This window comes from Sorex araneus, chromosome 1 (assembly GCF_027595985.1).
Source record: "Sorex araneus isolate mSorAra2 chromosome 1, mSorAra2.pri, whole genome shotgun sequence".
In the NCBI taxonomy this organism is placed as follows: domain Eukaryota; kingdom Metazoa; phylum Chordata; class Mammalia; order Eulipotyphla; family Soricidae; genus Sorex; species Sorex araneus.
In genome coordinates this window covers 440,281,449-440,296,635 of record NC_073302.1, presented here as the reverse complement: position 1 = coordinate 440,296,635, position 15,187 = coordinate 440,281,449, and the positions used below count along the sequence as shown (strand labels likewise).

The window sequence follows — 15,187 nt, the reverse complement described above, 5'->3', positions numbered from 1 at the left end:
GCATGTAGCTGTCCAGTTTTGCCAGCACCATTTGTTAAAGAGGTTTTCCTTGCTCCAATTCACATTTCTTACTCCTTTATCAAAGATTTGATGATTATATATTTGAGGGTGTTTGTAAGGATATTGATCCCTGTTCCATTTGTCTATGACTTTGCCTTTGTTCCAGTACCATGCTGTTTTAATTCTTACCGCTTTGTATAGTAGAGTTTGAGGTTAGGAAAGGTGATGCCTCCCATATTCTTTTCCCCTGAATTGCTTTAGCTATTCGTGGGCATTTATTATTCCTATGAATTTCAGCGGTATTTGATCCATTTCTTTGAAGAATTTCATAGGTATCCTTGTAAGGATCGCATTGAATCTGTGTAATGCTTTGGAGAGTATTACTATTTGACAATGTTAATTCTCCCAATCCATGAACAGGTGATATGTTTCCATTTCTTCGTGTCCTCTTTTATTTTGTGAAGTAAGGTTTTATAATTTTCTTTATACAGATCCTTTACCTTCTTAGTTAAGCTGATTCCGAGGTACTTGATTTTCCGAGGCATGGTTGTGATGGGTATTGCTATTTTTCATGTCACTTTCTTCTCTCTCATTATTTGCATATACGAAAGCCATGGTCTTTTGGGTATTGATTTTATAGGCTGCGACTTTACTATACAAGTCTATTGTTTCTAGGAGTTTCTTGGTAGAAGCTTTAGGGTCTCTAAATATAGTATCATATCATCTGCAAATAGTGAGATGTTGATGTCTTCCTTTCCTATCTGGATGCCCTAAATATATTTTTCTTGCCTAACCATTATTGCAAGTACTTCCAGTACTATTTTGAACAGAAGTGGTGAGAGTGGTCATCCTTGTCTTCTTTCTGATCTTAGAGGGAACTCTCTTAGTTTTTCCCCATTGAGGGTAATGTTTGCCATAGGTTTGTGGTAGATGACTTTGACTATATTGAGGAAGTTGCTTCAAAACCCTCTTTTTAATTGAATCACCATGTGGAAAGTTACAGAGCTTTCAGGTTTAAGTCTCAGTTATACAATGCCCGAACATCCATCCCTTCACCAGTCCACATATTCCACCACCAAGAATCACAGTATATCTCCCACCCACCTCCCCACAACCCCACCCCCCCACCCAGCCTGTGTAGATGATAAATTTCACTTTACTTTCACTTTACTTTGATTACATTCAATATATCAACAAAGAACTTGTAAAAAACTAAGGCACGCAGACGGGCATGTGCACTTGCGGGCTCTCTGGGTGGCTCTGTCTCACTGCCCACGTTCCGTGCTCTAGAACAGCTGTGTGTGGCTGTTGGTCAGGGGCAGGCGACGGAAGGAAGAAGGCCAAACAAGTTGCTTGATCAGTTAATTTCATTCTCTCTCTCTCTGCTTTACTCCCAGGTCTGGATCTCTCCCTGGATCTCGACCCCTGATCTGGCTCCCCAACCCACTCTTACAGCCTAGTTAAATCCCACCAGCCCAGCATGAGGGCTTTGGGGCATACACAAAGATGTGGTCACAATCAATAAGGGTAAGGTTCTTTTCCCTCAGGGGATGCTTCTCCTAGGACTGATTCTCTTTCAGTAGGAGGATCCACCCAAGGGTGGACTCCCATGACTGTGTTTCTCCTCTCCTCATCCAGCAAACATATAAGCATTCACAATATTAATCACTTTGTATGGACACAACAAGAAATGCATTAAAGCTTATAGAATTGCTCTCCTGGGGCCATCTCAATCTCAGACTACAGTGCTCAGGCCAGATCAGTCTTTCCTATCCCTAGCAGGGTCCTAGTCTCGTCGTGACTTTTGGATCATGACAGCATTTGTCTATGATCAAGCTCTTAACTTAGAGTTAAGCATTATGCACTTTGGCCAGGCCCATCTCGATGCCAGGGTAGCACATAACTCACTGCTTGCCATGGATCCGTCCCATCCCTCATTGGAACCCTGCTTTTGGGGTGCTAGGAACTGAGATCAACTGAGGCTTAAGTGGAGAAAGCAGATGCCCGGGAATGAATAATATTCAAAGCCAATTAAGACCCAAGTTACAGAAGCATAATATTGTCTTCTTGTTTCTAAGCAAAAAGGGCATTGCTTTAAAGTAAATTATTCAAAAGGCATAAGGAGAGGAGAAAGACAATATTAACTTGTAATATTCAGTGTTATAATATTAAATATTAATTTATAAAATTGTGTTCTAGGAAGGTCTGATCTTACAAATTAACAGAGTCAGATTAGGGGGAAAGATGATTAACTGTTTTGTGAAAGAGAGCATAGAGAAGTGATTACAGCTAAACAAAGGGATGGGAGAGATTCGGGAACACCTTGATGGGTGTGAATGGGGTAAGCCTAAATTCCGGGAAAAACCGGGACAAGCTTCGTGTGGCAAGGGGAAGATGACAAAGTAATATCATCTTACAAAAACTCACTATCATTGTTTGGAGTTTCTCCCCCAAAAGTCAGACCTGCTGAAAAGGAAGCATTTGATAATTTGTACAAAACCAATTTTGTTGACAGTTTTCATCATAAACTGGTGCTGGATCTTTTCAAATGCTTTCTATGCATATATTGATATGATCATATGGTTTTTATCTTTTCTTTTGTTGTTATCATGGATTATGTTGATTGATCTCTGAATGTTAATCCATCCTTGCATCCCGCGGATGAAGCCAACTTGGTCATGGTGTATGATCTTTTTGATGAGTTGTTGATTCTATTTGCTAATATTTTGTTCAAGATCTTCGCATTCATATTTATCATGGATATCAGCCTGTAGTTTTCTTTTATTGTAGTGTCTTTGTTTGCTTGTAGAATTAGGGAGATATGTGCCTCATAGAAACTGTTTGGGAGAGTTTTGTTTCTTCAATTTCCCCGAAAAGCTAGAGAAGAACTGGCAATAGTTCGTCTTTAAATGTTTGGAAGAATTCTCTAGTGAATCTATCTGGACCTGGGCTTTTGTTTTTGGGAAGACTTTTGATTACAGTTTCAATTTTCTTGATATTAATGGGTCTATTCAGTTATTCCAAATCTTTTTGGTTCAGCTTTGTGAGATTATAGGAATCCATGAATTTATCCATTTCTTCTAGGTTCTCTTGTTTCGGGGCATACAGACTTTCAAAGTAGTCTCTGATGATGTTTTGAATTTCTTTGATTTCTTTTGTGATGTCCCCCTTTTCATTCCTGACTCAGTTTATTAGCGTTCTCTCTCTCTTTCTTTGTCAGTCTTGCTAGTGGGTTGTCAATCTTGTTTATATTCTCAAAGAATCAGCTCTTGGTTTCTTTGATCTTTTGGTTTTTTTTGGGTTTCCATGTCATAAATTTCTACTCTAAGTTTTGTTATTTCTTTCCCCAATCTGTGGGTAACTTTTGATTCCATTCATCATTTCTTTTGCAGTGCAGATGCTTCTTTTTTTTTTGTTGTTGTTGTTGTTGGTTAAATCTTTTTTTTTTTTTCCTGGTTTAATTTAAATTTTTTTTTTATTTTATTTTTTTTTTAATTTATTTATTTTTAATTAGAGAATCACCGTGAGGGTACAGTTACAGATTTATACACTTTTGTGCTTATACTTCCCTCATACAAAGTTTGGAACCCATCCCTTCACCAGTGCCCATTCTCCACCACCCGTAAACCCAGTGTCCCTCCCACCCTCCCCAATCCCATCTCCCCCCCACCCCACCCTGCCACTGTGGCAAGGCATTCCCTTCTGTTTTCTCTCTCTAATTAGCTGTTGTGGTTTGCAATAAAGGTGTTGAGTGGCCGCTGTGCTCAGTCTCTAGCCCTCATTCAGCCCGCAACTCCCTTCCCCACATGGCCTTCGACTACAATGTAGTTGGTGATCGCTTCTCTGAGTTGACCTTTCCCCGGAACGTGAGGCCAGCCTCGAAGCCATGGAGTCAACCTCCTGGTACTTATTTCTACAGTTCTTGGGTGCTTCTTAATCGTTTGCTGGCCAATGGTATTGAGACATTAAAGACAACTCTATGGTTAATGACAAGAAGGACTCAGCTGTTCTCTTCTGCATTCTAAAATCTTGCTTGTTAACAGCCAGGTGTTTAGAAGGATACAATGACAAATTTAGGGTAGGTCCATGTGGACTAGCTCAATTAAATGGGGGCAAAAATGACCTTAGTCTAGCACTGGTTCCCATAGAAGTGGGCTCTAAGTCTCCAGGTAATACTTTTGAACTCTTTTGCAAAGTGACTTAAGTTGAAGGAACCAATAGTGCATCCAGGCTTAACTCAAAGACAATATTCGACAGGAGTTTCATTCAAAAGTAGGCCCAGGTAGTTCTCTTCCACGTCATGAAAAATAACCAGAGAAAAGTATTCAAAGACACTAAGTTGTTATGTTGGTCTACTGTCATCATTTGGTACCTAATACAATTTGGGGGAGAAGGGGTTGAATAAAAGCAAGTATGTTTGTCCTAAAATGTTGAGCCTTCAGGAGGAGTCATGCTCCGAAAACAATTTTGATGCACTCCCGCTTAAGGAAACTCATCTCAAAGGTTCTTATGTCTTTTGAGCAATTTACACAGTCATGTTTCTGTGTGTGTGTGTGTGTGTGTGTTTGTTGGAAGGATGGGGAGTATTTTGCTATTTGTCTTTATGTCAGTGATGGGGAATCCTTTTTATACATTCCAGAGGAACAAAGTCACTTTTGCGCTATAAATTCATAGGAAAATTTGTATCTAGTTTTGTCTTGTTATGCATTTTGTATTTATAATTTTCTTCATGTTGATAATATCACAACTACTTTCTTAAAGGCTTTATAGCTTGGGACTTTGATATGAATTAGAATTTCCAAAAACTTTAACTGTATCACTGTATCACTATCATCCCATTGCTCATGGATTTGCTCAAGTGGGCACCAGTAACATATCCATTGTGAGACTTGTTATTGATTTTGGTATATTGAATAGGCCACGGTTAGATTGCCAAGCTCTGCCGTGTGGGTGAGATACTCCGTAGCTTGCCAGTCTCTCTGAGAGGGACGGAGGATTCTAACCCGGGTTGGCTGCATGCAAGTCAAACGCCCTACCGCTGTACTATCGCTCCAGCCCTAAAACTTTCAAAATTGATAAAAGCAATTATTTTCTCAAAGTTGAGAGATTTCCAGCTTCATTTTACCTCAGTTCATTAATCAAATAGGCTCATGTAAGCTCATGTTATCTCTATTAGTATGAAACTTCTTATGAGAAAATTGCTTAAGAAATATACATATTGAGGCTGCCTGAGCCCATGTGCTGCTTGCGCCCCAGTGGCTGATCACATGTGTTGCCTGAGCACATGTGTCGCCCGCATCTCCCCTCTTGAGATGTGTACTTTCATGCTTTCATACTTTTGTGTCTAAAATTCGGTTATGTGTAGGGGCTTCCCCCACCCTTGGAGAAGCCCGTGTTCTCTCTTCAGCACGTTATTTTTATTATTCTCTCTCCCATTTATCCCTTCCTCCTTCCCTCAGAAACCTCTAAATAAAATCTATTTACCTCAAAAAATATATACATAATGAGTCCAGAGACATGGTACATAAAGTAACTTCCTTTTCTTGCACACACCTCACCTGGGTTCTGAGAGACTAAGTTCCATCTGGTACTGCCTATGGACCCCAAAAAGACCAAGAGAGATGCCTAAGCACAGGGCCAAAAATTAGCCCTGAACACCACAAGATGTGGTCCAATAGAACAAACCAAAAGAAATTCACACATGTAAATTTTAGGTTAACTCTCTAGTTGTTCTTAATATTTTGAAGTTGAGTTCATTTACTTAAAGTAATTAAAACATTTATGGTTTTGGTCTACAATTATACCACAATCCTAACCTTCGCCCCACCCTTTCATCTAATCCCAAAATTAAAAACCCTGAATGTCATATTAGTCCGCCTCTTAGATTCCCCAGCCCTAACCCCCTTCCTACACTACCTGGAAACTGCAGATAGCTAGTCCAAGGCATTAGTTTTACTCAGTCTCTTTCTTTAGCTCAGAACTCTGTTTGCCTTCATTGTCCACTGACTCTGTCTTGTTGGCCTCCAACATCTCTGAGTCCACCTAAGTTTCTCAGGACTCGAGAGGAAGTAGTGGGAAAAGTTTAAGGAGACTGGAACTTTGAAGGGTGCTCTGAGGCCCTGAGAGGAGAAATCAGAGTCACAGCATGTGCTGAGTTCCTGGGTGACACGATGATGTGGGAAGGGTTAGAGGTCAACTGGGTGAATCATAACATGTGGTGATGTGCCTGATCTTTGCAACAGATAAGGATAAAGAAGAGAAAACACCGGCAGGGGCTCTGGGATCTAAAGCAACAGGACTATGCTGAGTGTAAGGTGGAGGGGTCGGGGCCCATAAGAGACCAGGCCAGCGTCATGGCCACTTTGGGAAGAAACTCACAGTCAGGAAGAGGGAGGAGAAAGAACGGGCTGGGCAGAAGATCCAGTCCAAGACAGAGGAGTTGCTCAGAGTCCTCCAGGTACACTGACTTTGTTGTACACACAGGGACACTAATTACTGTGGACATTGAGGAATACAAATCACTGATAAGGGCACTGCTCATTACTATTTCCTATCTGAGGGGTACCTTGCTCTCTGCCCTCAGGAGGTGAGTTCCCATGACACTTAAAGGTCATGTCCCAATGTCCCGTCCCGCGGGACCAAGTTATTCCAGGGTCTGAAGAGGCGCTACCTGAAATAGCAAGGGCGAGAAAGAAGAGGGAGACCAAGCAAGGAACTGTTGTTAAGGTCTCGTTTATTGAAGGAAAATTTACAGAATATATAGGCTGAGGAGCAAGGCTTTTGCGAGGGGGCCATGGTGGATCACCCGGAGCATTCAAGGGGTTACTGCGTAAGGGGGATCAGCACACTGGAACATGATATGCCTGTCATCTTTGTGGGTCTCGCCCTTGGTACGAGATGTCTGTTTCATAATACAATATCTTGGTGGGCACTCCCTGTCTGGGGAAATGACTAAGTTCTCCTTTTCCCAGGGTCCTGGTCCCCCACATCTCCCCCTGTGTTTTTATATATGAAACAATTGAGGGTTACTGAGAGCTGCCTGGGTTGGTGAGGTGCCGTGTCTTAGGCTAGGTAACATGCCTCCAGATCAGGGAGTGATGAAATGAACAGAAACTTTCTCAAAGAAGAAATCTGAATGGCCAAAGGACACATAAAAAATTCTCTTCATCACTAATCAACAGGAAGATGCAGATCAAAAAAACAATGAGATATCATCTCACACCACAGAGAATGGCCCACATCCAAAAGAACAAAAGCAACTTGTGTTTAGAAATTGAGCTTCCATTGTACCCAGTAAAACCACTTCTGAGAATATATCCCAGAGAGCCAAAAAAGTATAGCAGAAATGACATTTGCACTTTTATATTCATTGCAGCACTATTTACAATAGCCAGAATCTGGAAAAAACCTGATTGCCCAAGAACAGATGACTGGTAAAAGAAACTTTGTTACATGTACACAATGGAATATTGTGAAGCTGTTAGAAAAGATAAAGTTATGAAATTTGTATATAGGTGGTTGAACATGGAAAGTATCATGTTAAGTGAAATGATTCTGAAAGAGAGGGGCATGCATAGAAAGATTGCACTCAGTTGTGGAATATAAAGTAACAGAATGGGAGACTAATAACCCAAGAAGAGTAGAGATAAGTACCAGGACTACTTCACAGCTTAGAAGCCAGACCACATGCTGGGGAAAAAGGCAACTCAAATAGAGAAGGAACCAACAGGTAAAGGGTGGTAGGATGGCCAGCTTGGGTTGGGAGAGGCATGCTGAAAGTAGACTATAGACTGAACATGATGACCACTTAATACCTCACTGAAAACACAACACCCAAAAGGAGAGAGAGAGAGAACAAAAGGGAATGCCCTGCCACAGAGTAAGAGTAGTGTGAGGAGGGCAGGATGGAGTTTGTGGAGGGATCCTGGGACCATTGTTGGTGGAAAATGGGCACTGGTGGAGGGGGAGGTACTTGATCATTGTATGACTGAAACGTAACCATGAAAGTTTGTAAGTCTGTAACTGTGCCACATGGTGATTCATTCATAAAAAAACATACAAAAGGTGGGGGAGAAGTGCCAAACAATTTCTCAAAGAGAGTATACGGATGGGCAATAAGTATATTAAAAGTACTCTTCATTATCACCAGAGAAATATAAATCAAACAACAAAGCCACTTCTTGGCATCTATTGTATGTCTATTGTATGGTTCCCAAGACTCTATTTTAAAAAGACTCTCACCCTTCTATGTTTATTGCAGAGCTATTTACAATAGTAAACATGTGGAAACAAATAAATAACAGATGAACGAATGTATATTCTCAATGTGATACTACTTGGCTATAAGAAAAGATTACATTGTGCAATTCCCTACTGTGTGGACAGAACTAGATGGTGTCCATGAGAGTGAATTTAGTCAGAGTGAGAAGGACTAGTTCATCTAGTACATGGGATGGGAAGAAACTTAAGATGGGAATAACAAATGTCCAATGGCATCAGACCCTGCAGGTTTACCTACAGGTATCAGGTTGTAGAGGGAAGAGGTGGGAAGGAGGGAATCTGTAGACGCAGTGGAGGGCTATTGGGACACTAGTGGTGGGGTGGTATTGCAGGTACTTATGCCTGAAGACTTATTAATAACAGTATTGTGAATCATGATGTGTTTATTAAAAAATCTTAGTCACCACATCTATAAATACAAAGTAATTTGAGAACAAGCCAGATCTATGCAAAATGAAGAGAATATCATAAAATTCTGTTCTCAATGACATTCTATGAGTAATTGCCTTAAATTTTTTTGCACATATGCAAATAAGAAAGAAAAACATCACTAACAAACCAGTGTGACAGAAGTGAGGAGGAAGCTCAATGCTGTGGAGACAGACTTATTTCTTTTCTCTTTTTCAAGTTGGATTATCATGAGATACATAGTTACACAACTATTCATGATAGGGTTTCAGTCATACAATGTTCTGACACTCACCCCTCCATGAGAGTTCATATCCCCCCTCCAATATCCCCAGTTTCCCTCCGACAACAACCTTTCCGGCCCCCTCTTATTTTCACACTATAGAGTGGAATACAGGTACTGAGAGGTTATCATACATGGCCCTTTTCCTACTTACAGCATAAGGGTCTTATCCAGAGTGATCATTTCCAATATCATTGTCATAATGGTCCCTTCTCTATACCAAATGCCTTCTCCCAGCACTTGAGCTGGGCTTCCAACTGTAAAACAATTTTCCTGGCCCTTGTTTCGACTGTCATTGAGTATTAGTCTCGTACAATGTATTTTTAAAATTTTTTAAAAATTTATTTATTTTTTAATTAGTGAGTCACAGTGAGGGTACAGTTACAGATTTATACATTTTTGTGCTCATGTTTCCCTCATACAAAGTTCAAGAACCCATCCCTTCACCAGTGCCCGTTCTCCACCACCAATAAACCCAGTATCCCTCCCATGCCCCCAATCCCATCTCCCCCCACCCCACCCTGCCACTGTGGCAGGGTATTCCCTTTTGTTCTCTCTCTAATTAGGTGTTGTGGTTTGCAATAAAGGTGTTGAGTGGCAATTGTGTTCAGTCTCTAGTCTACATTAAGCATATATTTCCCTTCCCCTGCATGACCTCCAACACGTTTTACTTGGTGTTCCCTTCTCTATCTGAGTTGCCCTCTCCCCAGAATGTGAGGCCAGCTTCCAAGCCATAGAGTCAACCTCCTGGTCTTACCATGTTTTTTACATCCCACACAAGGGTGCAAACATTCTATGTTTGTTCCTCTCCCCTGACTCTTTACTCAGCATGATATTCTCCATGTCCACCCATTTATAAGTAAATTTTATGTCTTCATTTTTCCTAACAGCTGCATAATATTTGGCTGTGTATATGTAACATAGTTTCTTTGAGCAATTGGAAACATTCAGACATGCAGAACCTCGAGAAGGTTCAACATGGATTGAGAACAGAACCAGGGATTAGCATTGGTAGTAGCTGATGTAAAGAATGTTCATAAAACATTTTAAGAAAGTGACTATCTTGCTCCACTTTCTTCAATCTCAATTCTCTCTTTCCCTGCTGCTCAACTCAAAATCCATACAACACATGGTGATTGGGAGTTGTGTTTGGGAGCTGTGTTTGGGCACTAGTTTTCTGGTCACCTCTAGAGCCTGTCTGACATAAGTTGGCACAGGACAAAGAAAGAGGTGAGTTCAAGCAAAGAGACACAGACATAGGTAGTGAGGCAAAATCACTTTATTAGCTTAGTGATTGGAGGTGCTGGGGGACTTTAGTTGTCAGCCATGGTCTGCTCAATCCAGTCCACGAAGTTGCACACACGGGTGTAGACTCCGGGCTTGTTCTTCTGGGCACAGCCATAGCCCCAGGACACGACTCCCTGGAGCTCACCATTGCACACCACGGGGCCACCAGAGTCACCCTAGCAGGAAGAGGGACCCGTTAATAAAGAGACACCCTCGCAGGGAGAATGTTCAATGCCCTTTGGCTTAGTCCTGGGACTCCTCCATCTCCAGGAGGCTTTTACTTGTTTCATACAGAAAGATGATGTGCCACACAGAATAGCTTGTCCTCCCTTCAGGGGACATGCTCGGCATCCCCCTCTGCCACCCGAGACTGGGTCCACACCCTCTCCCAGTGAGTGGGCAGTAGACCAGAGCAGGGAAGGGGAAGTACCTGGCAGGAGTCCTTGCCTCCCTCCAGGAAGCCAGCGCAGACCATGTTGTCGGTGATCTGTCCAGGGTAGGAAGCCTCACACTGCTCCTGGCTCAGCAGGGGAGCATCCAGGCACTGCAGCAGTGCAGGGTTGTTGACTGGGGGCAGGAAGAGATGGGAGAGGAAGTGCATGAGGCTAGTACTGCAGGAACTAGCTCTGAGAGCACCAAAAGGACTTGGAAAGATGAGCCACGACAAGAACAGTGGACCGGTGCTACACAATGAAGAAACACTGGTGACCCCTTGCTAGAGAAGATCATGCAAGAGCAGTGTGTCCTGACTTTGGGGTCAGTTAAGTGAGATTTTGCACCACATGGGTCCCAGGGCACTGCCCTGCAGAGCTTGGGTTCATGGCGTTATGTTCAGGTTTTAAGCAACAGTGTCAAACACTCAGGTACGTTGGCTCCGTAGGACGTGGGCTCAGAGGGAAGCAGGAGAGTAAGGCTGAGAGGACCCCACTCACCTCCGTTGCTCAGGGTGTTGCCCCAGCCAGAGATGAGACACTGGGTGCCAGCGGGGGCGCAGGAGCTGGGCAGGGAGACGGCAGCCACGCGGCTGCTGAGGACGGCAGGGGCAGAGAGCTTGATGAGCATGATGTCATTGTCCAGGGTCCAGCTGCTGAAGCGGGGGTGGCGGATGACCTTGACGGAGTTGATGAACTGCTCATTGCCCTCCTGGACCTTGATGTTGTGCTCGCCCAGACGCACCTGGATGCGGCTGCAGGGAGGGAGCACAGTGAGCTTGTCGCGGCCCCTTCCCACTTCTGCAGCTCCCTGTGCCCGGGTGTGTGATGACACTCAAGTAGAAACGGGTGCGGCAACATGAGTAACCCTAGAAGGTTGCTCCTGCACCTGGGAGGTGAAGGGGTACTATGGGAGATGACCCCTCAGTGGGCTTTTCCTTTCCCTGTTCCACCTTATTCCCCAAACCACACTGCCCAGAGGAGCTGCTGCAGGAGCCAGCCTGCTCCCTTGCCCTCTGCCAAGGTAAAGTGTGATCTTTGCTCCTCCTTGTCCACCTTTCAACATACTCCACCGTCTGTAGGAGGAGATCTTAGACTTGTAGTCCAACATTGTCGACATGCCTTTAGCTTTAAGAATCACATCTTCTGGTCCTCCCAGTTAACTCATGGAACCCCCAAATTCCTAATGGTGAGGAGCAACCATTGCTTTGTACCCCCCCTGTGAGATGTGGTAATGAGTAGGTGTGTGTGTGTGTGTGTGTGTGTGTGTGTGTGTGTGATCTTTTTGATGCACGTGCGATCCTGTTTGGAGATGCTTTGTGCCTGGGAGTGATCCCAGCTCTATTTGCTCATGTGTCTCCCGTATGAGGAACAGAGGGTAAGAAACCCATGACTATTTGGTCCCCTCCTTACAAAGTTTGTCATTGTATTAGGCTAGAACCCAGTTTTCTGGGTTTGGAGAACTCTCAGTGGCTTCAATGTATGACTCAAATTTGGAGACATGATTGCTTTCATTATGGGCCATGTTTGGCACCCCTTTTCTCTACTCCTGTGATTTTGATTCACAGATGCTAACATTGTCTCTGTGTATCATCTTCTCACTTGCGTTATTAATCACATTACTTTTTTTCTCCTCTTCACCCGTCCTTTTCACCCCTGATCTAGAAACTTGACTACAGTTCACAACTGCTCCCCCAACATTGACCTCATCTGCTCGCACCCTCACCTCAGCCTCCCCTGTAAGGACCAGCTCTCAGGGGCCCCAGGAGGCTTTGCAGTGGGGAGCATCACTTACGACTTGTAGCAGTGAGCAGCGGACACCACCCACTGGTCATTGATGAGGGAACCACCGCAGAAGTGGTAGCCGGCATTCAGGGACACCTGGTAGGGAACGGAGTTCTCCTGGCAGGTGTATCCCCCGACGATCTTGTCATCGTCGTTAGAGGGGAAAGCAACTGAGTGGAGACAGGAGGGGAGAAGCAATGAGTTGGAGGTGGTTGCGTGCAGAGGCCCTCCCTGTGGCTGGATCGTGCTCAATAGGATTGCTTCCTGGGCACGGGAAGAGTAGACATTTAAACTGTTGTCCTTCGTCAGTCAGGATTTAGTTCCCCTTGATTTGTCTAAGAATTTGCAAGAAGCTTACAGGTATCCCGCAGGGCCCTTGGCCTGACCTCTGCCTCGGCATCAGGGTATAAGACACACATTCAGGTGTCACTGGTCCCAATCTTATCAGTTTTGGAGGGTTTATCACCATTTCATCCTATTCTGTATCTCTAAGATCTGCCATTTTCCTCAGTTTTAAAAAAAATCTTTTGGATTTTAATTTTTCTGCTTTAGTTTAATAAAAACAATTTTTTATTAAAGAGGCATAATTCCCGGTTACTGATAATTGCATTTTAGGCATCTGGTAATCAAACAATAATTCGTCCACCAGTATTAACTTCTTTCCCCCAGTGTTCCCAGATTTTATCCCCTTCCCAACCCCCATTCCACCCCTGCCTATCAACTTGACAGGCACATTATGAAGTTACAGAAGTAGCCTCTTAGACTGCTGGATGAGGAAATGTGGAGTAGTAAAAGGGGAATGCTTAGATCATTCTTTCCCCAATGTTTAAAGAGAAGACAGACAGAGAAGAAAAGCATCAAGGTGGGAAAGAATAGAACAAAAAGTAATGAGCTAATAGACATCAGGGTTTCAGCTATAACAGTGATATGAATGAGGGCTATAGCCATACATCAAAAGACAAGTCCTCCGCACTTTAAAACTCTTATGATCAAGATACTTGATCTAGCTTGAACATCTTCTCCATGAGAACCGAGGCTATACCTAGTTTCTTCCTTGGGCTAACCCTTTAGTGATATCAGGGGAGCAGCCCCTTGTCCATTACATACAAATAACACAGAACTGGAATGTCTGAATAAAATTGGACATGATTAACATAGAAGTGGAATAACTCAGTAGATTGTGAATCACAACCTTGACTACACAGTGGGAATCATTTCAGCTTAAAGATTTCATACAGAGTTTATAATTGAAGCCATTTAGTCAGAATTTCAAAAAGACGACTATGAAATAGAATTTTATCACCTTCCCTCTTGCATGAGAAGTAAAGAGCAAATCTAGGAGACCTATCCACTGTAGAGATTCAAAAACTGATCCTGCTTAAAGTATAGTCCTCATTAAATGAAAAACGCTCTCCATTACTCTTCCTTACTCCACGTCCTGTTCCGCATTACAAACCAAATCCAGCAAGTGGTTGATTGGGATTCTGAGTGAGAAGAGTTATAATAGAAGAGACTGAAGAAAGCTGCTAATAACTTGAGTACAAAGAATAATCTTGAGGTCAAACAGAAGAGGCAGCAAGGATAGTGGAACAGATATTCCGTCGGGAGAAGCAGGTGAAGATTAAGGCAGTCCTTGCACTCACCAGCAGCTCCCACGAAGGCGAGAATCAGCAGAGGATTCATGGTGGCAGAGTGTCGGGGAGAGGGTGGCCGGGAGCCTTTATACCTCCGTGGGAGGGGGCACTGCTCCTCCCCCTGCCAGCACCCCGCAGGTGTCCCCTTCCCAAGGTCTTGCATCAGCTCTGCTGCATTTGGCAACCCTTGGGACATGACCTTTACGTGTCGTGGGAACTCGCCTCCTGAGGGCAGAGGTCAAGGCATCCCTCCCCCATATCAGTGATTTTTATTTCTCAATGTCCATGGCACAACCTGGTTTGTGCCCCCGTGTGTACAACAAACTCAGCACACCTGGAAGACTCTGGGCCCTCGTGCTCCGTCTTGGACTGCATCTGCTGTCATAACACAGCACGTCCTCCCAATTCTGTTCCTAACATGGTCACGATGCTTTGCTTGTCCCCTGTGGTCCTTACCTCCTATCAGCAGAGTCCTGAGGTCTCAGATATTGGAGCCTCCTGTCCGTGTTTTTCTTCCTCATCTTTCTCTCTTGTAGAGATCAGGCACATCTCCTCTTGTGAGGGTTCATCCAGCTGATCTCCAACCCCTGTCACATAGTTTCCCGCGGGGACTCCCCACATGCTGTGACTCTGATTTCTGCTTTTAGGGCCTTCAAAGATCCTCTGTCTCACCAACCCTCCCCACCACCCCCACCCTCCACCTCCCACTCTGCTGCCTCTAATTCCTGAGCTACTAGGTTGGACTCTCTGGGAACTTTGGAAGCCAGCAGGACACTGAGACAGGAGCCAAGAAGGCAAAACCAAGTTCTGAATTGCAGAGGTTGCTAGGGGAAAACTCTATTTCTTATTCTTATTTATGCTGATTTGGATGATCAAAAACAAGGTAATTCTAATTTGTGACAACATTGTAAAGGGCTGCCTCGAGTGGAACATTGCCCTTACTACTGGCATGCAGTAAAGAAAAATTGTAGCGAAACTCCTTTTTTTTAGAAGTAACTGAGAACTCTTTAATTAGGGATAGAGGTGAACATTCAACTACAAGAGAATAAAAATAGGAAACAAAGCCATGCATCTATACC

The 15,187-nt window shown here is 43.5% G+C and overlaps 1 protein-coding gene and 1 gene segment (V, D, J or C); both read right to left on the bottom strand.

The window, feature by feature from the left end:
• LOC101537989 (T cell receptor beta constant 2-like) overlaps positions 1 to 15,187 on the bottom strand; it is a 150,192-nt gene that overhangs the window by 89,715 nt on the left and 45,290 nt on the right.
• Positions 10,233 to 14,208, bottom strand: LOC105942995 (anionic trypsin). Its single transcript, XM_012932695.2, has 5 exons — positions 14,118 to 14,208; positions 12,485 to 12,644; positions 11,191 to 11,444; positions 10,689 to 10,825; positions 10,233 to 10,434 (listed from the first exon to the last, which is right to left on the bottom strand). The coding sequence occupies exons 1-5, from the start codon at positions 14,155 to 14,157 to the stop codon at positions 10,285 to 10,287; spliced, it is 741 nt and encodes a 246-aa protein (XP_012788149.1). The 5' UTR covers positions 14,158 to 14,208; the 3' UTR covers positions 10,233 to 10,284.